Here is a 25,704-nt window from a genome sequence, read left to right as displayed (position 1 = left end):
GTATGTCGTGATCCTCTAACTAATCTCTGGTAGTTCTGGCCAAGTGACAAGAAGCTAGAAACGGGCAAACTATTATTTGGGATGATTTGTATTGATAAAATCAACCAATTTTGGAAAACATTTCCTCCACCCCTCACATAAGGACGTGAAATGCCTGTTTCGGTTAGAGCACACCAGACTAAAACTTTATCTTCAAATTTCTTTTTGGATTCATATTTCACGTCATTGGACCAAGCTTTTATGGCATCCTTCAATTTCTGATTATGATAATATGAACTTTTGTCCAACTGATCTTCAATATTTTTTAGGCATTTCCTTCTTTTCGGATGTTAAATTCTTTTTCTTCTTAGTTCTCGATTGATGATCATGGGGAAACACTAAATAGATGAGAAAACCCTCGAGTTGATGTTCCTACTTTGTCTTTTGAACATTCCACCAATCTATTTGTCTGGGCTTTAGTCAAAGCTCCAAGCTGCCCACTTTTTGGAATGTTTATTAATGGTATGGTCCAACTAAACTGTACATACATTTTCATATATCTAACTTCGTAACTACATTGAAATTTGATAATTAAATTGAAGGCAACTTTTGTTACATACATTGGAAAAAAAACATATATTACAAAATAGAATGAGTTCCTCTCAAATATATTTGTACAATAAAACATAATACCTTATCTGGTGGTAAATCCATTTTTTTTATTATAGAAAATAAATCACAAAATAATTGTGATAACTACGTTTTCGTTGATCGTAAATTTTTCAAAACAAAATCAATTCCACTCTGGTAATTTTCAATATGTCATAGGATTATTCAAATATACCTTTTCAGTTTCCTCTGTAGCTGTTAAGCCTTTATCGCCAAGGGATTTATTGGAACGTATTCACGATAAATTGCTTTTGTATGTGACGATGCAGAAAATCCTTAACTTATTTTTTCTTTTTCCATCCGATTTTTCAAAAATAATAACATGCGTAGAGATTTCAGAATGTAATTGACAGATTTCCGAGAACAAATATATAGAACGAAGTCTTCGCCCATTATTTTATAAACGTTATAGTTGTGGGATTGTAGCAAATCAAACACACACAATATTTAAATTGACAAGACATAAATGTGGAGGTTTTTTTTATTGATATTGAATAACAACAAGAATCAAAAAGTTTCATATTTATGACCTGTCAATTTGAATATTGATCTTGCAATTGAAATAATTTCATATTTTTTTATAGAGAAGCTTAAGAACACTGTAACTCTCGATCAATTAATGCTGGCAATGTTGTAGTTTGACCATAATTTTAGTACCCGATGATGGATACATAAGTATTTGAAAGCTCGGAATAAATATTAAAATAAGTACATTTTGGTGTTTGATCTGCTACAATCCCACAACTAGATCTTTCTTTTGAACGTGTACTTATAAGTGAAAAAGATAATTAGGTGATTCTTCATAACTATTTGTGCTGCCTGAAATTCTTGAGATAAATCTTATCAGATGTTGGACGAATTGAAACAATATAGAATTACTACTCTCATATATCTTCTGAATGAATTGAGCAATATATGAGATAGAGAATGAGCATCAATTGAATTCGAAATTGAGAACCCAATAGGAGTTTTGATTAATAACTAATGATATATAGATGGCATATATTCGCGAAAATATTTCCAATGTGCTTTGGTATTTAAAAGTACAATAAATGGCATTTTGAACATTATCATTAAACAAAAATTGAAGCAAATGATTACGGTCTGCGAATAAAATATTTGAACTTATTATTTATGAGAAATATAATCTAATCAATCCATCCATCCATCTTTTGAACGTCTTCTTTTTCTTCTGCTTCAATATTTTCGACATCAAACTGTTGACACTATATATTTTGAGATACAAGTCTCTTTGTGATGTTTCAGTTTACTATAAGTGCTCAATTGCTTTCAATGGGTATACATTTGTGTTGACAAAACATTGGCTATTCACCTCTGAACTAATTTAGAAATTTAAAGTTTCGAAAATTTATTCTGCCGTTCTTTAAAAGAGAAAACAACTACTTTCTTGGCTAATTCCTCGACGAATATTGGATTACAACTCCTCTGAAGACCTTTTTGTCGATATCAACATCCCCAACAGCTTGCAGTGCCGTAGTCTTAGCTTCTGATGGTAAATGAGGTATATGAAATATACCAAAACAAACGACTCCTACTATGTCGAAATTCAAAATTTATTATTTTGAGAATATGCTATGCTGTTCTTCTAACTACATTAACCAAATAGCTAAGCTCCTAGACGTTGTCTCCAGTTCGGGTCTCAAGCCCGAACGAGGGTTGTTAAACCACTCAGTTGAGACGTAATAACGTCGAAACTTGTCAAAGTTTATAAACCCTGTTTTGATATTCTCAACGTCATACTGTTTACATTATATATTTTGAGATACATAAAATTATTTTGTGATGTATCAATTTGCTCAAAGTGCTCAATTGCTTTCATTAGGTACATGTTAGTGTTGGTAAATCTTTGGCTCCACTGATGGTCAGAACATCATAGAACGATAAGTATTTTCCATCCTCTGCTACTAGTTTCAAAAGTTTACGATGATCATCGTTATTTAGTATTTCTATCGTTTCGAGTAGCATTTTCTTTCTTACAAATTAAATTTACTGGACCCACATGTCTCATCCTCAAGCGATTCCCACCCTCTTCTAAATTCACTGTTCTGGTAAAATTTGAAAATTAACAATTGATTCCTTGCTTGACATTCTTATATTATACATAAAATATCTTCGAAGGAGTTTCTTAAATGGTCAATTTAAGTTTTTGTATTCAACATGAGAAATATCATAAAATTATTGTATGCCTGATAATTACTAAGATATTGCTTGCTTGTCAAATGTTTGAACATACATTCTTCTCCTTTTTGACGCTGTAAATTGCAGTCAAAATATGATTCTCTCTATAGCCAATTAATGAGGCATAAATCCTTCAGTGAATATAACTTTAAATAACAAGATTTATTCAACACATTAAGCATTGATTTAGGATTCAATTTGGGGAATTTATGCCCTTAGGAAAATATCCAGGATATAATTCAAGTAAGTGTACATAAATCGACAGGTAATTTCTGTCTATACATAATTGATTAGACGAGCCCGAAAATGTAATTCTGTAATGTTTTATACCTGCGTTGTAGATTACTCGAATTATTTGTTCAAACGTTCATTCAATTACAATGAAAACAAATTAGACTGAAGGTTTTAATATTTCATAATGAACATAATACAATAAACCGAATCGAAAGGGTCATTCAAAATCTATAACTGAAGCAGTAAAATGATTGCAGTCTTATACTGAAATGAAACTTCATCGTATATGGATTGAAGTTAGAATAAAATTAGTGAAACGAGGAGCACAGACATATTTTCCCTGTGATATATTACCATCAATTATCGGAAGAATCGAGAATCCTCTCCTGAAAGGATGATCTCAAATGTACTTGACCTGCACTGAAGATGGCGGGGGTTGTTTGAAAAATACCACTGTATTAGAAAGTACAGAGTCTATAAGGCATATGTTTCAAGTTTAAAGACACCACGTTCTTTAGTATTTGTTTGGCAGCCATCAATATTGAACATTTTCATTGAATTTTTGAACATGGAGAAAATTGGTCATTCTTATGTGATACAAATTTTTTATTTGAAGGATTCAGCTCAAACAATATAAAAGCTGAACTAGATTCTACTCTGGGTGACACTGCGCATTTTATCAACAGTGAAATATTGGGTAGCAGAGTTTGAACGAGGCTGTACGACCTGCGAAGACCAGCCTCGCAATGGTCGACTAAATCAGGTGACGATCTCAGAAATGTTTTAAAAAATTGGATGATCATCGAGTGGAATTGCACGAAATTGGACGTGAGAAAGCTGTGTGCAAGATAGGTATTGAGTTTGCTCACAATGAAACAAAAACAGCTTCGTGAAGATGTTTTTATTGAGTGTTTGTCGATGTTCCATAGACATAAAGCCAAATTTTTTCCATAACCATGGATGAAACGTAGGTCCATCACTCAACACCTAGAACAAAATAATAATCAAAACCATGGACAGAAAAGGGTGAACCGGCTCCAGATGAGACAAAGACGGTGTGAAATAGTCTTCATTGACTATCAACGGCAAGTATTATGCAAACTTATTGCAACATTTGAGCCAAAAAAATCGAGTAATGACCAAAATTAATAAATTAATGTTTGAATTGCTACCTCATACAACCTATTTGCCAAATTTAGCCCTCTGGGATTATTATCCGTTCTGAGACTTGAAAAAATAGCTCGGCACTAGTAACATAAATATCCGCCACTCAATTCGGTACTCGAATTTAGTTTATCCATTGTATATTCAGCCTATATCGACTTTTTCTATTACCTGAATTAAATTTCAGACTAATCAAAATAAGAAAGTCTTTATCTTAAAATAAGTTTATTAATATCTATTGTTTTGAATTATCTTTAAACAGAAATTCAATTTCTATTCTTGAAAACAAAATATCTGAAAACTTATCCGCACCTGACCGACTGTTCAATGATATCTGCGCTATAACCTCCCTCATTTCAGTTTTCCCAAAGTGGTACTACGTCTTCTTGACCATGTGTGAAGTTTCACGTTTATCAGTCAACTCATTGGTATATCCTCAGTTGTCCGGAACTGCCGCGTGCGTGCTTTAACACCAGAAAGCAGAAAAAAATTTTTCATATCATACAGATCGAAAAACTATAGCGAACAACAGTGGATAAGAGTAAAATTTAAACATTCACACAATACACCAGACTTTCTGGCTTCTGTCACGTCTCAAGAATCTCATGCATGGAAAACGATTTCGATTTCTTCTAAAAACTCCTCTTTCGGATTGAGATTCAAGAAATAATAAATAGAATTTCGTTTTTGTCATAATAATAATTTTCATGAATTATTGAGATGCGGTTTCAATAATTGGTGTAGAGTCATGTTTAGAGCCTCAGATTGATGTAATATGATGTGGTGAAAAAACACATTTTCCAGAAAGACAATGTTGACACACCGCTAGATTTGAATGTTTTCAGTTGGTCATTTCAGTTGATCAGTTGCAAGGAAATGGTCTTATCAAATATGAGTGCTAACGACTCTATTGGTGATACTATTTTTCCTCGGAAGATGTTGTAGACATATCTAACAACCTACCTGCACACACCTTCTGTTAAACGATTTGTCACATAATCGAATATATCTTTTTCCAGATGTACCAGAAACGAGATTGACCGGTATCCCAACGACTGACGTCGAAGACCTTAAAGATTCCATAGCAATTCGATGTGAAGTAACTGCAAATCCAAGAGCTTCAGTTGTATGGCGTCGTGAAGGCCAAAACCAGCCAGCTAGTTTACAAGAACTTTTACAATTTGCTCCAGCAATTCGACAGCACTCTGGGTTGTATACTTGTCATGCTAGAAATAAGGCAGGTGATTCGCAGCCCATCAGAGTTCACATCGACGTTAAATGTAAGTAATTTAATTGATATTTAGATTTACATTAATTTTGGTGTGTGTAAACAGTGGTTGAAGAAAGTCTATTCAACAAATTGTTCAAAGAAATTTATATCATTGTTAATGATATTGCTAATTATTAATTATATATTATAAATGGTATACGGATGGATCAAAAACAGCAGACGGAATTGGAATAGGAGTGTACTGGCCCAGAACCAAACGCTCTGAAAGTCTGGGCAGCGCTCCAAGCGTTTTTCAAGCAGAAATTTATGCAATTCAAAAATATGTTTGGTTCAATCTAGAGAGGAACTATCGCAAAAATTGAACGAGCTAGTCAAGAAATACAAAATTACCCAACAATGGATTCCAGAACCTATAGGGGCTGAGACAGGAAAGATTCTTCTGGGAAACTATAACCAGAGTAGATCTGCAGATTGCTAATAGGAGCAAGCACATTTTCTCGAAGTGTAGAACTCGAAGGAACTCCAGAGCACTACACCAGGGAGCGCTTCCAATAGAAGATTGAGATCTCTGGCAATCCCACATTCTAGACTCCTTAGAAGGAGTGGGTTTGATGGATCAGCTGTAAATATAGAGCTGTCCAGTACCGTAGCAAGAAAGGGGGACGGAATAGATCCTTTGGGTCACATTGTATACGAGGCCTCAAATCCATACATACATACAAGTATATATCAACATAATAACGTTTGCCTATCTGTCTAAATAAGAACGAATATAAATTCTTTGTGAAGAAAAATTATATTCACGCGACAGATTTATTGTCAAATATTGGTATATCAAATCAATTGCGTTATGCAAGATTAATTTCATCTCTAGATACTGTGTAAATATGGAATACCCTACACTATTTACGTTAGTTATGTACCGAACAAAATTTCAAATGAAGCTCTCTCGTGTTGGCTTTTCAACCCATTGGAAACGATCTTTATCGTGCTTTATCAATAATATAGAGATGCCGAAGGGTTATAAGGATATGAAGCGAAACTTACTGTTTTATGATCAACTGTTGGAGCTTTATTATTTCCATCCAAGCTCCGAATTGAAAGTTTCGTTTGCACGATCAAACATGAAATAAAACTTGAGAAATAACGTGGAAAATTTCAGTGAGATCTGGATAATATTCCATATTTTTAATGACTTTCTCGAAAACAGCTTCCTACACAACAAATCTCGATAATAAGAATGGAAGTTGAACAATAATTTCATTTCTATTATTATTCAGATATTACAGATATGGTTGCCTCTTAACTACTCTTCCTGTGACAAAATGCATTTCTGCCCATGGTGAAAGTCTTTAGTTTTGATGCTATTCAGTCGCCATGTCGTTCCAAGTGCCGCCCTCAAAGCTCCATGCTTCTTTTCGTGAAAAAGAAGAAGTCACAAGGGGTTTTATCGGGTGAATAAGGTAGTCTGTCGGGGTGATTGAGCTTCGGGATAAAAACTAACTCACATCGAGCGACTACGAGCAGACGCATTGTCGTGATGCAAGATCCACCTGCTCCATGTGCTAAATCCTGTCGAACTAGGGCCATACGAGATCTCCAAACCTCAATGTGAAAATTCCTTTTGAATAATGACCCTAGAATAAAAAAAACAATCAACATTTCCTTCACATTAGATCTTGGATTTTTTTGTTCTCGGTTCCATGTCTTATTTTGAGATTTAAGCTCCACATCGAATTCGTAAGACCAATAAACTGTTTACTTCCAGTCTCTGAACAGTTAGTGGTGGTGGTGTTGGTGTGAACAGTTTATTCAGTATTGCAAAACATAATCCCGAAGTCAATGTCGACGGGCGTCCTAGACGAGAATCTCCTTTCACTTCTCCTCGAAACCTCTTAAAGAACTTGTTCACGGTTAGTTCCTTCAGAGAATTGTCTCCGTAAACCTGTTTCAAACACTCAAAAATCTTGTCTAACTTCGGAAGAAACTGCGCTATTCTTTAATCAGAAAGAGCTCCATGCCAACTGCAGATGGAAAAGGGTAACTTTTAACAAGCAGCCACTCACTTCTACTCATACAAAGAGCCCTCTAACTCGAACTGAACGTTGATAGGATTATCTACAGCACCAGTACAGCCTGGCGATGCCTGCAAAAGTTGTTACTCAACTTTTATACGTATTTTCCGGACAAACTTCAATAAGTGCCACAAAATTGTCTTATAAAAAAGGATAATACAATTTTTTTTCTAACTTGCTCCCATTTTATATTTTAAATTGAACAAATTTCAAACTATGGTAACTATAATTGAGTGGAAATACTGATAAATAAACTTAATGCACAATTGAAAGTCTTACATGTTTCATTTGATGATACGTCAAATATGAAATGAGTGGTCTTGAGTAGAACCTAACCTAACTCAACCTGTCCCAACCTAACCTAACCTAACCTAATCTAACTTAAAAACAATGACCGGCTAATTCTACCTTCCATATATTATAATTACCTCCCTCTAACACAAGTCGATAGGGGGTGGGGGATGATTTTTAGATAATTACCTAATTTCCATTCAAATATTTGATATAATTAACTATCACTACTTTCTGTAATTCTGGTTTTTATTTTGTAGCTCCGATGAAATATCTAATAAGTTCATGACCAATTAAAGAAAATGACCCAACAAAAACTAAAAGTTAAACGAAAAGAGTCCAGCTTAAGTGTTCATAAAATGTTTGCTAGTGGTATGGCGATTTACTTTTTGCAGTCATTCTCACAAATATAACCGAGCTCCTGGCTTAGACCCTAATAAGCCGAAAAGTCCTAAGAATGCGGTTCACGCAAACAAATCCCTATTTCCTTGACTTACTAACTGATACTGATGTCTTAGTACAGGGCCGTATCGAGACCTAACCTTTGAAAAATGCAATTTCGTTCATAAAAGATCGATATCAACAAACTCGTATCAAACTCTCTTTTATCCGCCAGTAACGCATTAACTCCATCCCAAAATGGTTTCTGAAGACAATTCCATTTTTTTCTTAGTAATGGATTCATTATCTATATATTTCAAATCGCAAAACTGTAGGTTTTCGTTCCTATTCCATTATAATATCTCAAAATAAAACATTTCCAATCTGGTTTTTGGATTAAAAAAAATTCTCTCTAACTGGGAATTTCTCTATCATTTCTCTCTTCGATAAAAATACTTCGTATGATGTTCGCCAGTGGAAACTGAACTTTAACCACCTTTAGATCTCATAATAATGGAAAGTTTGTACGATTATGAGATTTATTTTGCCATTTCATAGTATTCTCATTATTTCAGACAGTATTTTCTAAAATTTTTACTAGTATTCTGAACCTACTAAATTCAATGCGTTTTTAATACTTAAACACAGAAAAATTCGTGTGTTGAAAATTATTTGGTACACTTGTACGATATTCAAAACATATCTACAATATTCCAACCACCGATATGATTAGTGGTTTCAGTGAATTTAGAAAAATAGAATGGACATAAAATTTGAACGATTCCAAAAGAATTTATAAGCGATTTATCGTCATCATAAAGGAACTCTGTCTGAAAGAAAGGTTTTCACAAATCTAATTTTTATTGTTTCTCTCGAAAGTATCATGTTTCCAACAAAAACAGTGAAATTTTTAATCCAATAGATTGTTTTTGAAAATTATCTGAACAATAAAACAAGTCGTGTGTCGAAAAGTATTGTTTTTAACTGGGGTAACTTTTCTGTAGAGTAGAATTGATAACTCAGAGCTCTATTTAAAGATGTTTGGGCACAATAAAAACACGTCAATCTAGAATCCAATATGAGGACACATCAAAACAGCAGTTGTCCTCGTGTATTGAACTCATCGATAGCTGTCCGAAGCGAGCAAAACCAAACAATCCCTGCCAAGGTTATCACTTCTAAATTCACCAATCACTGATACACTTAGTATATTTTCATTTGAAAGGAAGAAAAAAATACTGAATCTATCACTGGAAACCACAAGTGAATGAAAATTATACATTTCCTATGAATAAATCCAGATTAGGCAAAAACATTGTTGTCTACTAGAATTTATTCATTGATCTCTGTGTTATGATACAGATTGAAGTTTACGAATGGAGTAGTTCATATGTTAACCGTTTAGTGCGAATATATTTGATTCCTTCCAGAATTAAATACTTGAATCCACAAGTAGGATTTCAATAGGTAGAACCAAGGCTTGTTTAAAAAAGTCTATTGGACTAAATCATTCTACTGTGGATGCAACTAAATGTTGTCCACTCAACAGATGAGACATGCTTCTAAATGTTTTGGATTTTAAGTTTCTTCTGATTTAAAATCAGTTTCTTCCATCATTTTTTGAAAATAGATGAAAGATTGACGTTTTGACTCTTTTTAGTCTTTATCAAAATATGATATTGACAATTTGCGTATTTATATTAATCAATGGACCATCTATCATCATGAATATCAAATTGAGAATGAAATCTAAATAGAAATTTGTTTTAACAAAAAAGACTATTTTTTTTCAGTTTTTGCATCTCAAATAAATTTCATCCAAACTATTTAGGTCTTTTTTATCATTTTTTATTACTTTTCTGTTCTTATGAATGGAAATCATTTCTAAAAATTCTCTTTTTCGTTTATTAGATTCCGTTCCAAGAATTTTTCGAATGTTCTTATTGAATTAATTTCTTTATTTTGATATTTCGTGATTCGTTGATGCAGTTTTATTTTTTATCGAATTGATGACCTTTTAGTCTATTTTCCAAATACTGAGATGTCTGTCCTATGTAAACATATTATCCTAATATTATATTTATTGAAATTATGCGATACTAACCTAGAATCTAAAACAATAAAAAACAAAAGAAGTAATATAATATATCAACTTCCTTATACTAATGATGACGCTGTCTACATAGGGCAGACATCTCAGTATTTAAAAAATAGAATAAAAGATCACCAATACCATAAAAGAAATAAAACGAATCAAAAAATATCAGAAAACATTTAGAAGCATACCAAAAGGTCTAAGAAATAAGAAATTAGGTAGAGTAGTAGAGATGAGGCATTAGGTATGATTCAAATTGCCAAAGAAAAATATTTTTTTTTATATTCTGATAACAAATATGAAACGATTGACTTCTAATATTCATATCAACATTTTCATTGATAAGTGACGATATAGATATTGTTTAAAATGAAGGTAATTAAACCAAAAAGTATAAAAATTCGAAACGCTGTTGACAAAAGTCACAAAAAAGGGGATTCGTGAGGTACTCTTACAAAGATTCCGCCTTTCAAAAGAACTTGAATGAGAGTGTTTTCATGTAAAGAACTGACTCAATGACAGCTGGAGGGTAACAACTGAATAAAGGGATCTATATATGACTTTATTACTATTCATTACGATTATTAAACCGCTCAATGAATGATAGATGATAATTAAAAATTAATGTTTCCGTTGTTATTATCAAGATTTTTCTAACTATAACAACTTAAATTTTGTGTAACGGTCCTGGTAATGATATCGTGCAAATAGCGCTATGCAAGAAACGGTTCCGGATACTTCGTTGTACATGTTTGGCACGTGTTTATAGCTACAAATCTTCCAGATGGGCCAATTGGACTCCGTTAACTTCCTTCCTGGTCATATTCTCAGTTGAAACGTACACATGCAATAATTTACAGAACAACGGGTTATGTTACTACTAGTTTTTCTTATTAAAGATTATGAGGATGTTGAATATCCTAATTATAATCCATTTTTCATTCGTACATTTATAGTATTTCGTTACAAAATGTGGGTCTTGAATGTTGAATGTCTTACCTTGCAAAACTGCAGGTAATACGAAAAGAAACAACTCATACAAAAATAAGAAAACAGCAACTGGATTTTTCTTCGGAGTTGTATCTCGTTGTAACCCCGCCTCAAATAATGGTATTTTTTTCGAATAATTTGATTTGAAAATACGTTTATATTACAAAAATATGAAAAATTCTACCGAAATTCTATATAAATATACTTTCAATCGACGATGACTTCTCGTAGCTCTGAATTGAATTTTGATAATTGAAAATATTGAAGTGATTGTCATTTTCACAATTGAAACGTGCTTCTTTGATTTTGTTAGGTATCTATAAATCGATTTTTCTTAAAAAGCTGTCTTTTAATTTGATGTACAGCTTCCAAACCCTACCACTGCTTCTATTTCAGTAACAAAGTTTTTAAAATTATGCTTGTACTGAATTTTTTATTTCAGTTTAAGTGCCTCAACAGCGCTGGGCATTGACACACAAAAATAATCATATGATTAGACACAAGTTGAATAAAGGACTGCGACAAAATCTATTGTAATAGATAAAAGAATTATATTTTCTCATACAGCTTGGTGGCTTTAAGAAACTACCTAGGATTTTCTTCATTTCTGTTGGGCAGTAGTTCAGTGTGTCTCCTTGAAGATGGTTTTCATATCAAACTGCTGGTATGGAGTAGAGTATGTGAGGATGTGCTCAACAGACACAAGAACGTGACAAGTTTGGGAGACAGGATAGCCGTGATTAAGTTTTGTGTGATTGAGGTGAAGTCTTCTAATTGTCTCCTACTCAAAAAGTTTAGGGACATGTGAGAAGTAGATGAGTGGATATTATGTAATGCTGTAGTACTTTTTTGTAGTCTTCTGATCATTGGCTGAAGTGGGACTTCAGAAGGATTTCTTAAAGCCAGATGAGAGAGACTATTATATCAATGAGGGTTTGGTAGATGTCGTTAATGTTTTGCTTGGTCGGTGAATATGGTTTTAATTGACTGTATGGATGAAAGACAGTTATGTTCATGGGTAGGAGAGATGAATTTGAAAGCCTGAAGGGTACTGTATAGTAAACATTACACGTCGAAGGTAATCGGAAAGAATTGAGTTCGTGGTTTGTAGTGACTTCGCAACCGACACCAGATTCAGCTTAGGTCGAAGGATTTCTATGCAGAATTTCTAAGAATGGGAAGAAGGCGAAAGAACTGGGCAGGTTGAAGAAAGGTTAGATTTAGATAAGTTCCAGAATGTAAAATTATCATACAATAGTGAAGTGATTGAACGGGTAACAAAGTTTAAGTATCTGCAAACTTAATTATGTGAATACCAGACGTAAAAATCGACTGCCGGATAGAAAAGGCAAGGAGGTTATTCAAGGAATTCAAAAACGTGTTTACGAACTCTAAATTTGACCTCAACATCAAAATAGGATTCACAAAATGCTATGTATGCTATGGGAGGTTGGATACTGAAAATTAACACCATGAACAGATTGGAGGCATTTGAGATGATGATCTACCGAAGAATTTTGAGTTCTGTGGACGGCAAGAAAACCTAACGCAGTAAATCTGAGGAGACTAGAAAGAGAATGTGCTGGACATAATAATTATATTAGAAATTCATTAAAATTTCATTATATTCGGATATTTTTCTTTCTAAGAACTCCAATACAATGTGAAAATAACTAAAAAACGTGCTAAGAAAGAGTTCTTTGATAGCTAGCGAATCTCGGCGTGTAGAAGTTAAGACTTCGTCGAAATCCCAACATAGTTGAGCTTAGCTTTGTCTGTTGGTAAAACCCCAATTTTCGCCCCTCAAAATCAATTTTTATTTAGGTAAACCGATTTAAACCCCAAGAGATTGATGAAAATTCCTTCAGAATTCCTTGTTCTAATAAAATATAAGTGGTTGAAAATTTACAGAGACAAGAAACAAAACAGGTAAATAGCTTAACTAGGACATGTGATTCGGAGCTAGAGGTGCCATTTGCTTCTAGATTGATAAAAGGAAATATACAGGGAAAAGGAGGATTGGGGAAAAAGATGATGATAAGACTTATCTAGAAGGATTAATTCATTCCACTAGGGACAGAATAAAATTATCAGAAGTGAGCATTAATGGATAGAAGAATGTTATATGTGGATTTCAATGTTTATAAAGATAATAGGAGACTTAGATGTTTTTCTAAAACAATATTTTTTCATTAATCAATGAATGATTTCATTCTTTTTAAACTATTCACGAGTAAATAACATTTTTTTGTGTGGAACATAATACATAACACAAAATACAGTTTAATATAAGAAAGACGCTTAAACCAAATTTCTTTAACATTTTATCTTTCATTCTTTCAAGAAAAAATAAATCATATAAATGAAAAATGAATACTTATTGTACGCCAAACATCATTTCCTTTTTCAAGTAACAAACAAAGACGTCATCAATAAAAATGATTAAAAGTAACGAAGAAAACAAACTGAAACTTTATTTTGAATACGTCGATGTACTTTAATAGATTATAAACCAAACCCTCGGATGCATCTTTTTCTCTGTGCTATTCAACGTACGAGTTTTCAGGCAATAAACAGCAATATATATCAAACGAACTTTTCAACATCCTAACCCGTATAGAACTAGTCTCTATTTTGGAGGATACATTGCCTCGTAATTCACTTTTTCTTTTTGTGTAATAAAATTGGAAAAGTGCACCACTTACGGTTCTGCGAGACAACAAATACAAAAAGAAGTATTTCTATGATTTCCAGAGTATTATAAAAAATTATGGATTTATATCTATGTCAGATGGAATTGTAGGGGGTTTATAATATAAATATATCCCTCAAATAACCTTTGAAGGGTTATACATATAGGGATTGAGCGCGCTGATGTTTACTAGATCCTTTTTGTGAGGTGTTTCTTCATTCTTCTCTCTCGGTAATTATTCTCCTTGCGTTCCTGTTCACCGCTTGATCCCATTCTACTCAAATCCTCCTCTATTACATTGAACAACTTTGATCTTGGTACCTCGTGGATCCTGCTCAAACATTGATAAGGCTACTGTAACTTCGCCTGCTCTTTACAAGTAAATAATTTTTTCTCTGAATATAACTAATAACTGATAGAAGGATCTTTGGGTGGAAAAATAGATTTATCGGAGTTAACCTTGTTTAAAAATTAACCCTTCATATGCAACAAAACGTGTATGAGATAAATCCCACATCTCATTTGCATAACGGTATGCGCACTGGATGATAAATCATCAGAATAAACAACAATTTCCATAGTCGTAAATAGTTATTAAAATGAGAATAACAAACAAGTGAAATAATGGATGAGGTGTATTTTGTATGAAAAACAGAAATGTGTATAAATAAAAAGTTTTTCATAGGAGATTTTTTTGTTTTCGCATTTCATATGATATAACTATTTCATTCAATCTTGTATACATTCCAAATTCTCTCTTAAAATGCCATTAGATGTTTATTGAGAATCATCTTTTTCAAAAAAAGGTTGATTTTTGATAAATGATTAACATTAATAATAAATTCACGTACTCCAAAGCTCAACAATTATTCTTTAAAACTGGAAGAATATTTTAATACAATATAAGTCGTCAATTTAAAATAAAACATTGAGGGTTAACAGTTTCTTGTTCTATTTGAGCACAGGCATGTCTAGTACCCAAGCGTCCTAATAACTACAAACATGGAATATGTACAAACAGTACTTGAAATCACCACAAACTTTTTGAGTAGAAAACAACTTGTAATTTGTTGACTATTTTCAAAAGTGAAGTTCATAAATTTGTTTAGAAGCAACCATCTTCTCTATAACTTAGACCTCTTGTCTAACTATGAATAAAACAAATAAAAATAACTTACAGAGTTCAAAATCAATCAGTGATTTGGAACATTTGAGTTTAAGTTTAAGAAGATAATTACCAAAAAGATTCACCGTACTTACAGTGATAAAATGAATTTTATTATTATTTTGAAAAATTGTCGGTTATAATTTCTAGATTTTTCTTAGCGTTCAGAAATTTTATATCTATCTCTAATCTATTAGAATTTTTAGATATTCTTTAGCAGCTAGAATTCTTAGATTCTTCTCAGTAGCTAGAATTTCAACTAATCTAACCTATCGTGATCTTAACCTAACCTAATCCAATCTTAACTCACCAAATGTGATCTCAAACTAACCCAACCTAATCTTAACCTACCCCAACCTAACCTAATCATATCCTAATCTACCCTAATCTTAACCTATATGACGCAATGCAAATTTAACTCACCCCAATCTCAACTAACCAAATGTAATCTAACCTAACCTCAGGTCAAGGCTAGGTTAGGTCAAGATTAGGTTACGTTAGGTCAAAATTGAATAAGGTGAAATCCAGATTAGGTTAGCTCTGGTTGAGTTCGGTTAAGATTTGGTTAGGTTAGCTTGATATTTGCTTAGGTTAGATGAAGATTTGGTTAGGTCAGTTAATGATTAGGTTAGCATAGGACAAGATTAGGTTAGATTAAGTCAAGATTTGGTTAGGTTAGTTTGAAATTTGCTTATGTTAGATGAAGATTAGGTTAGTTTGCTTAAGATTAGTTTAGGCTAGGTTTAAAATAGGTGAGCTAGGTTGATATTAAGTTATGTTGGGTTAATATTGGGTTAGGTTAAAGTTACCTTAAGTTTGTTTGATATTAGGCTAGATTAAATTAGGTTAGGTTAGGTTGAGATTTATAAAATTTCTACACGCACAAGAGAATCTAAAAATGCTTACTGCTAAATAAAATCTAGAAATTTGAAATTTTGAAGTTGATAACACCAATGAACATTAAATTATAACATTTATCTACCTAATTGAAGTTTTCGTGCTTTTGCAAGAGCAAAATCCTCAATTAAGTCACTGACTTAAATTTCAATCTCATATTTCTTACTCACTAACGATTAATTTGTTGATCGACTTTGTGACAAAGTTGACCAATAATCCTGAGTGCAGTATATAGATTTGGAAACACGAAAATTAATTTGACGTGCGCTCTCTCTTTCCTTAGGATATTCGATCCTAATGTAAAGTAAAAACTAGAATCGTGTCTTGAAGATTTTATGCCATCAAGAATTTTCATGCAAATCGTATTTAATCACAAGCAGTACTTTTAGTGAATGAAATATGTTTTTGGAGATAGATTGAGATCTAATAGTACATTTAATAAATATTTGAAATTTGAATGACCCAAAATCTGTTAAATTTCCAAATTATTTCCATATTGCTTATTGCAATGAATACTAATTTTATTTCTCAATTATATCTTTTTCCAAGTTTAACAATCACTTAGAACAAAGAGAATGTTACTCCACACAACACAATTTTCTGTCACCTTATTCAATTATCAGTTCTAATTCTCCAATTACTCGCGTACTTAGGCGAAACCTGGCCTAAAACGACACAATCAACTTGATTGGAGAGCGATAAGTCCCGGAATGCTAATCCTGCATCCTTCTACTCCAGTACAATCCCTTCGTTATCATCGACACTCTCTCTCGCTTAATTGATTCAATTTACTAAATTTCAATATTACCAATTGAGGGTAGTGTACACGTATTCGGACTCTAATTATTCGACCCTCATCATTTTATGGTACTAGAATGAACCGGTCTCGTCAGATACAGATACAGATTGTGATGTATTGTCCATCGTTATCTTGTGTTGCTAATTAAACCACATTTGTTGAATTTTTCTTGAAAATACTCTATTTTTAATGGAAACATACCATATAAGATGGAATAATTATCTTATCTTATAGATACAGTTCCTTGAGAAAACAAATGAAAATGAGCTAAAATCAAAAAATATTGACATCTCTTATTAATAGTAGTAGTAAAATTTACATTGAATGAATGCCAAAACAAACAACAATTTATATTGAAGCTCAAAATATTTCTAAATGGATTCATTTATTTTCTCTGACATAAATAGAGCCATTAAATTGATGGAAAAAGTTAAAATGATTAAGTTGTATAAAATAGATCCATTGCTGACTTTAATCCTATTCAGACTAACTCAATATTCATCCATGTACCGTATACCAACAGAAGATTGGGAGACTCATCTAAGATCTATTGGAGATAAATAAAATTTTCCTTGTCAAGATGCTGTCACGTTTCGAAATGCCAAATAGTATATTCTACATAATCTAGCTGCAAAGATCAATTTGCTTCACTGGTTCCTCGCTATTCTAGTTACTGGCTATACCAACTGTCTCTCTAATTTACTCTTGAACTTCTTCTAATATAATTCTCATATCTGCTCTAAATCTTTTCTCTGAATTAGAAATCTTCTATATTTCATATTTATGTTACGAATGCGTCACCACCCTGGAGCCGGTTCTGTTTAGATGTATTGGAATTCTAAAATTTGGCAAGGGTACGTGGCGCCTTTGACATACTTTCTATAAACCGCGGAAATCGTTTAATGTTTGCATTAAAAGTGAAATATTATCCAGAAAAAATGATAAATAACATATTCTAAAAAATAATACGTTTCTAAAAAAGAATGAAGAAATACTACAATCAATTAAAAATCGAAATAGAATCAAAACATCAGAACATGAAATATTTCTCCTCACTATATGTACAAGGACTATCTCATTATTTCAATAAATATGATATTAGTATAAGTAATGAAGGATATAATACAATATCTAAATATTTCTCTAATCTAAAATGTAAAACACCAAAAAACAAAAGAAGTAATATTATATATCAAGTGCATTGTACTAATTGTGAAATCTATATAGGGAAAACATCTCAGTATTCAGAAAATAGACTAAAAGGTCATCAATACGATACAAAATTAAAACTGCATCAACCAACCATGACATATCAAAAAAAAACAAATTCAATTGTAAAGATTCAAAAATTGTTGGAATCTAATACACGAAAAAGAGAGTTTTTATAAATCGTTCACATTATACAACTACAATTAACTTATATTTTGAACTTACTACTCAAAGAAGATATGGTGCTTAAAATAAAATATGTAAAATGAATTATATTAGACAAATTTCCTAGGAAATCTGTACATTGTCTAAATAGCAATCGGAAATATGAATATTTGAGATATCAATGGGTATGCGGGGCTCAAACATAAAGAGAATGTGGATGTGCAATCCACGCTATTTGCGCTGTTGCTGAAGAATCATCCGATGAAGGATTTCGAAGTTTTGTGTCCATTACGTTCAAAAAAATATAAAGTACAAGTTAATCGTCAAAGTGCTGAGAAAAATTTACAATTTACAGGCTGAAAAAATACTAAATCCTGTACCTATAGGCACTAGGTTGACAGAGGACGTAGTGATGACAGAAATATTATAGGTGTAGTTTTGACTAAAACCGATGATGTGCTTCTGCAAGAAATACTGTACTGCACTGGATATTAAACTGTATTATTAGAAAGCGTACAGAACACCTGGGATCGCTTGACCTCGAGTCCTACTTAAGGATGTATCATTATCTGTTAAGCAAGACATCATTAGTGCCTATCCAAGACTTCTGAACAAGTGTTACAAATGAGAATGTTAGCGCTGTAGAAAAACTCATTTTGGGAAACCACCGACGCATTACTGTACGTGATATTCTAAAGAATTTACCTTCAGCGTAGGTAGTATTGATCAAGTATTTCATGAACGGCTTAGTTACCGCAAAATTTATCATAGTTCCGATGCAATTATTATTCATTTGGTACATTGAAAGAGAAACTTAACGGACTGCGATTGGTTACAGAACCAGCCGTAGCTGGTATGTGCACATTGATATAATTTTTATACAATTTTAACCGGATGCCGCCTCACAGACCATCAATGTTTCCGTCTACTCAGTTGATGTTGAGAATTTAGTAACGCCCGCAATATAATTGCAAAATTTCAGTGAGGAATCCTGATTTTGTACGGAAATCTATGATGGCGATAATGGGAAAGGTGATGTGATAAAAAACGGGATCCACTGTTTGTTAGGAAGCATTATGTAAATCATTTAATGCGAAATTCCGTTAGATAAAACAAGATAATCAATAACTTCTTATCATTTTCCGCCAAGAAAATGTTCAACATTTTAAAGAATCTATAACCTTTCTAAAACAAAATCATATCATTAAACCTTGGGGTTTAATATTCGACGATTGGACCTTTTTGGGAAATCATTGACGGCAATCATGTGACAACTAACTATCTGACTGCGTTGACATGTCATTAGGATTTATACGTAATGTGAATTATTTATTTTAAATTTAATAGTGTCGTCAGCTTCTGCTGTACGTGTTCTAGAGAATGGGTGATATAATTCGTGTATCTCATATGGAAACATATTTTTTCAAAACTTGTTTCTTAAAAAAACGGAATTATCGTATTCCATTACACGTGTTTATTGACAAAATCATTTAATCGAATCACAAGTGAGAGAAAAACCAGCGACCCAGTGACAATAGAAACTAATCTTTATAAAAATAGCGGATTCAGTAGGTAGTAAAATAAACAAGACACGAAGGTTAAAAATCAGCCGTGAGGCGCTATTAGCCCTTGGGTCTGTCCTAAGTAAACGGTGGAAAGGTCCACTCCAAATTAGTGAATGTAATCAAGAAACAAATTCTTGGTTTCTAATCCTTAAAGTTTGCCTTAGAATGTGGAAACCTTCACCACAACATATAAGATTGCAGGAACCTTTAATTAACGCCTCTTGTAAAACATTTGTAAAAATGCTGGACCCCAAATTTCTACGTTAATGTTTATTCAAAAAAATAATTAGTTGATTAAGAGAATAACTCAAACACATTGTTCACGACTAAATATCAGAAAATATCATTTTCAGATCATCATTTCGGAGTTCATGTATGTTTAATAATCCAAGGTATCTACATAGGCAGAAAAAAAAATCTTGATATCGAATCAGCTGTAAGCGAGTAATGAAGAAAAAATAATATTCATAGGAATTCCGACTTCTTCAAGCCTTCTATACTGAATATTGATAGACTGCAATGTAAATGTTCCAGAGATTGAAATAGTAGCTAAATTTTCAAAATTCTCACTTATACTTATGCCTATACCACCTAGAAAAAGTCTTCCAACCAAATTCTTCACCAGATCAATCAATCACAGATCAATCAAAAAATTTCTAGAACATTTCAAATCGCTTATAATAAATTGCACTGATTTTAGAACTTTCCAGATCATTCGGGAAATTCCTAGAACGGTCTGGAACATTTTAATTAGATCATGAGCAACTTCACTCATTTTGGAACTTTCTAGATAATTCTAGAAATTTCTAGATTTCTCTAGTTTATTCTAGAAGTTTATTAAACATTCTCGAACTATTCCTAATCGATGATAATGAATTGAGATGATTTTGGAGCTTTCCAGATCATTCGAGAGATTTCTAGAACGTTCCAGAACATTTTAAATAGATGATCATAAACTTCATTAATTTTGAAACTTTCTAGATCATACTAGAAATTTCTAGATTTCTCCAGATTATTCTAATTTACTGAACATTCTCGAACTATCCAGATCGTTCGGGAAATTCCTAAAACGTTCTGAAACATTCTGAGTGGATCATGATAAATTTCACTCACTTTCCAGATTATTCGGAAAATTTATAGTACGTTCTAGAACATTCCAAATAGATCATGATCAACATCACTCATTTTGTAACTTTCTAGATGATTCTAGAAATTTCTAGATTTCTCTAGTTTATTCTAGAAGTTTATTAAACATTCTCGAACTATTCCTAATCGATGATAATGAATTGAGATAATTTTGGAACTTTCCAGATCATTTGGGAAATTTCTAGAACGTTCCCGAACATTTTAAATAGAAGATCATAAACTTCACTCATTTTGGAACTTTCTAAATGATATTAGAAATTTCTAGATTTCTCTGAATTATTCTAGAAGTTTATTGAATATTCTCGAACTATTCCTTATCGATCATATTAAATTGCACTCATTTTGGAACTTTCCAGATCATTTGGGAAATTTCTGTTAATACAACGTTCTGAAACATTCTGAATGGATCATGATAAACTTCATTCATTTTGGAACTTTCTAGATAATTCTAGAAATTTCTATATTTCTCCAGATTATTATAGAAGTTTATCCAAAATTCTCGAACATACCTAGTCGATCATAATAAATTGCATTTATTTTGGAACTTCCTAGAAGTTTCTAGAAAATTCTGAATCGATTAAAATAGTTGAACCCATTTTAGAAGTTTCTAGACAAATCCATGAATTTTGAGAAGTCCTTATGCGTTAGAAAAGGACGGAAATATATCTTTTCACATTTTTGGCCACCCACTGTGACTAAATACGTTGAAACAAATAGAGTGTTCAGTACTTGAAATGAAAATTACTTTAGATTAGATGTATCATAAACATTTTCATTATTTTTTCCTAAAATTATTCTTGATGAAGCCTGCAAAATACTGTAACAGTTCAAACAGCGCACATCACACAAGTATTTCTAGAAACTTTAATTCAACTAATTATGAAGCCAGATGTTTGTGAAGTGAATAAGTTAGTTTAACTGTGAATGTACGACAGTCACAGCCGTCATCTATATCATTCTCACGAGAAATCTTGAAATTCGTCATATTTATCTCAAGTTGACACGAAAATGTTCAACTTGATTAACTGTACATCTACATATACTAGCAATGTCTATTTTTTAATATCATTTATATAAAATTTATTTATTTATAACGATTTATTTGAGTTTCTTCAACTAATTTGAGGAAAACATGGGGACCAAAAATTGTATTCGGGGTAATCAGTCTTCTCTTCTAAAAAAAAACGCAGGCAATGCTTGCTTGGTTCTTCTTTTAGAAGACAGCGGCACCCAAATTGTGTTGGAGACACTCATCCACATAACCCACAAATGGTGGGTGGCTTCATCTATTGGGTTGATGGGAAAATAAGTCAGAATCTTCTATTTTCCAGGCGGGTATGTAGGTCATTCAAAAAAAAGAGCAGCAATCCAAGCACTTCACTCCAATATTGAGTTGAAGTTAGTATAAGGATGGAAGCATTCTTTGTGCTCACTGGAAGCAAGTAACAGACAAGCAGGAAAATATCCTTTGTAGGACTACAAATCTCTAAAGGTTTCACATAAAGTGGTGATCACAACAAAAGGGAAAAATGGAGGGGGATTAGAAATATGGATTGAACCTCAAAATCTGAAAATTCTACTAACTGGACCCAAATGATCCTTTAATAAAGCAAACGGGAGATAAGGAGAGTTACTGCTACTCTTACTGTTACTACCAGTCAGTCGCAATTTATGAAATCAGAAGAAGTGCGCCCCAGGCAGTTATTCACTTTGCTACCTGACTGATAAACAGTCTGGACCAAATAATAGATGGTTGACTTACAGCCTCAATGCACTATCTGATCTAATCTAATCAAACGACTCAAGAAATCTCATTCTCATTCATCACACAGATAGACCTTGGTATGATGACAATTCTGCGTAATCTAGATGCTCCAACCGACTAAGGAATTGTTTGTGAACCGTTTCCTGGACGGTCTACTTTATACTCCAAGTACTGTTACCAGAACCGTGCATAGCAAGAGATTGCGCAGAAAATATCAATTCAACGCTTCCAATAACCATTCCAACAACGGTCCAGATTGGCAGACTGGGACAAAATTTATAAGTTGTAATTCTACCACAAAGTCTTTTTATTTTTTATCCTGAACTGTCGAGATTTCTTGCTCTTTTTCGGTCATATCGTCCTGTCAAAATTTTTGGGATAGCAAGTAAACTAAACAGTATATTTTTCCAACATTTCTCGTTATTAATAAATAAGAATCACACGAAATTTCATCTATTGTTCTTACGACAACGGTAATAATCTCATTCCAAAATATTTTTACTTCATAGTAAAATTGGAACTAAGTTCAAATTGTTCAACAAACATTCCTATGATCCGAAAAATATGATGGAAGGACTTTCTTTTCAATTACTTCCTTTAACGAGGGTGAAACGATGAATGGTCTAGTTTGAATATAATTTGTATTGAAATTAGGCAACGTTCCTTTTCTGGTTTATTGGAAAAAATCGTTATATCAAAAAGAACTTTTGACATCCCCAACAATTTAGTGGAATGTGGAATATGTCTTTGTCGACAGGATGAAACGAATAACCGTCAATTAAATTACCTGCTATTTTAAACTACAGATTGGAATCGAATAAACGCGCTGGAATCCAGAAAATGTAATTGAATTCGTAGGAAAGCATACCTGAAGTATTTATTAAAGTTTGGTGAAGGATGACAAAAAGTAATTTCAGTAATTAACAGACTGCAATGCGGCATCAAACATTTTACTTTCTAGGAACCAAGCAAATACAAAGTTATTTGAAAAAAATCCAACATCGCTGAAATAGTTATGAAGTGACCTAACCACAACATTCACCAAATTATTATTCATAATTTGGGAAAGTATTCCTTCAGTTTTCATTCAAATATTTGAGACCGCTCTACATAAACTATAGTTGCGTGTATATATATTATTTTCGAGCACTTAAATCAAATCAAATTAGAGCCGTAAAAAATCGTTGTTCTCTCTTAAAATCATGAAAATTTTCTAAGATTAGAAACCCCCGTAATCCTCCAGCCTTTCTTATTGTTCTTGTTTCATTCCTAGTCAGTTTTCTCATCTTAGAATTACCGGTAAAGTCTTTTCTGGTATAATAAACGAGCTACACTAGCTTGAGGTTATAGTGGGTTCTCAACTCTTCAAATAACCTGGTACTATAATCAACAATCTTATTCTAGCCCAAGACGGATATCCTTGAATGTTGTTACTTGGTTCGGAATGACTCCCAATTTTTTGCCTTGGCGTTCCAGGCGGTTCTTTACCTACCTTGTCTTCTAGTATCTTCCTCACATCTAACAAGAATAATACCTGGATCTCCTTTGCGTTGGTGATCTTCTAGGTTGTACTCCAATCGTGAATTTGGTCAATAGTCTCCTAACTCTTCGTGTTATCATCGTCAGTTAGGTGCTCCTAGGATACTCTAGAGCACCCGATGAGAATTGCACTTTGTGCTATTCTAGACTCTGTCTAGAATTAAATTGGAATAATTGTGTTGTATCCTCGTGTGAGGTCTGGAAAATAAGGATTTTCTCATTTTAAAACTTAATCTTTTGAGTCAGATATGTTTAAAGACTCTGCAGACATTCAAGAAGTGATGTAATTTTACTATCGTCTATTTTACTCGTTTTCGGTGTTTGCTCACTTCTTGAATCCAAATGACCTTGTGGAAGCAATTTTTCTCATTATAGGGAGAAATCCTCAATATCCTTATAAATTTTTATTAAGAGCTGAAACTATTTAATGTCTCTCTCAATTATACATTATTTGAATTTCCGTGAAAATGTCTTACCTCTATTTTAATATGAAATATTCCAACCAATTTCCCTTCTATAAAATCATTATTTTTTAACTCAGGACATACCACGTTATATTAAGGAATATTTTAGAGGCAACTTTGTTTTAATATCATTATTAAAAGGTTGACGTAGATTGAAAATTCACTATTTTATTAAAATTCTTTCTAAATTAATCCGTAATATCCACAAGTTTACGGTTTTCTTAATACCTCTCGTATACATCAGGAACTAGCAGAGTCCTTCATTAATTAACTTTGAAAATGATTTCAAGCACACAAAAATTCTAATATACATTACCTAGAAACCCTTGAAAAATTCAATATCTTTTATTTTTTTGATGAGAGAGAACAGGTTTTATTTCTATAAACTTTCTTGGTATTTAATTGACCAAATTGAAAATCTATGGAAAGTAGAATGAGGAAAATTATTATGAAAATACGCTTTTTGACAAGACTAAAACATGTGGAGCTAACAATTTTATCTTTTTCTTTCCAAGTAAAGGAAAAAACGCCGCAAAAGTCAATAGCGAGGTTTGAAAATGTATTTTTGCTTCCAATTCAACCATAAATGACTTACTTTTAGTTTGGCACACTTATTTTGTTACTAATTAATAGGGTACATTTGATGTATTTCAATAATTATTATTCATATGAATATTATTACTACGTTGTTCTGCCATATGAATTATATCTACGAAATATTTTTCTAGTTCAATAAAAATAACTAACTTAATATAAGTGTATAGGGATGTACTTATAATCGAAAGCGTTTTATAGACAATGGAAGTATGCTTTATTCAGGTTAATAAAGTATTCTTCATTAAAGTAACAAATATATTTCAAATTAAAATTCTTCTTAGCTGTCTAGACATTAAAAATATTTATTTATATTTTTACTATTAATTGGGCAAGAATATGCCACATATAAAAGTCCAATAACAACTTTGGAATGAGCCTAGAGCCTAATATTCT

At 32.4% G+C, this 25,704-nt stretch overlaps 1 protein-coding gene across 1 annotated transcript in view; it reads left to right on the top strand.

Annotated features, from left to right (window-relative positions):
• The window catches only part of LOC130897478 (kin of IRRE-like protein 2), a 557,819-nt gene that overhangs the window by 448,728 nt on the left and 83,387 nt on the right, over window positions 1-25,704 (top strand). Inside the window, exon 6 of the mRNA XM_057806357.1 lies at window positions 5,265-5,525. Within this exon, the coding sequence (XP_057662340.1) occupies window positions 5,265-5,525 (261 nt within the window). The remainder of the gene's footprint in view (window positions 1-5,264; window positions 5,526-25,704) is intronic.

Source organism: Diorhabda carinulata, chromosome 8 (genome assembly GCF_026250575.1).
Source record: "Diorhabda carinulata isolate Delta chromosome 8, icDioCari1.1, whole genome shotgun sequence".
Lineage (NCBI taxonomy): Eukaryota > Metazoa > Arthropoda > Insecta > Coleoptera > Chrysomelidae > Diorhabda > Diorhabda carinulata.
The sequence above is the reverse complement of the archived record's forward strand: the minus strand, read 5'-3'. Positions and strand labels throughout refer to the sequence as shown.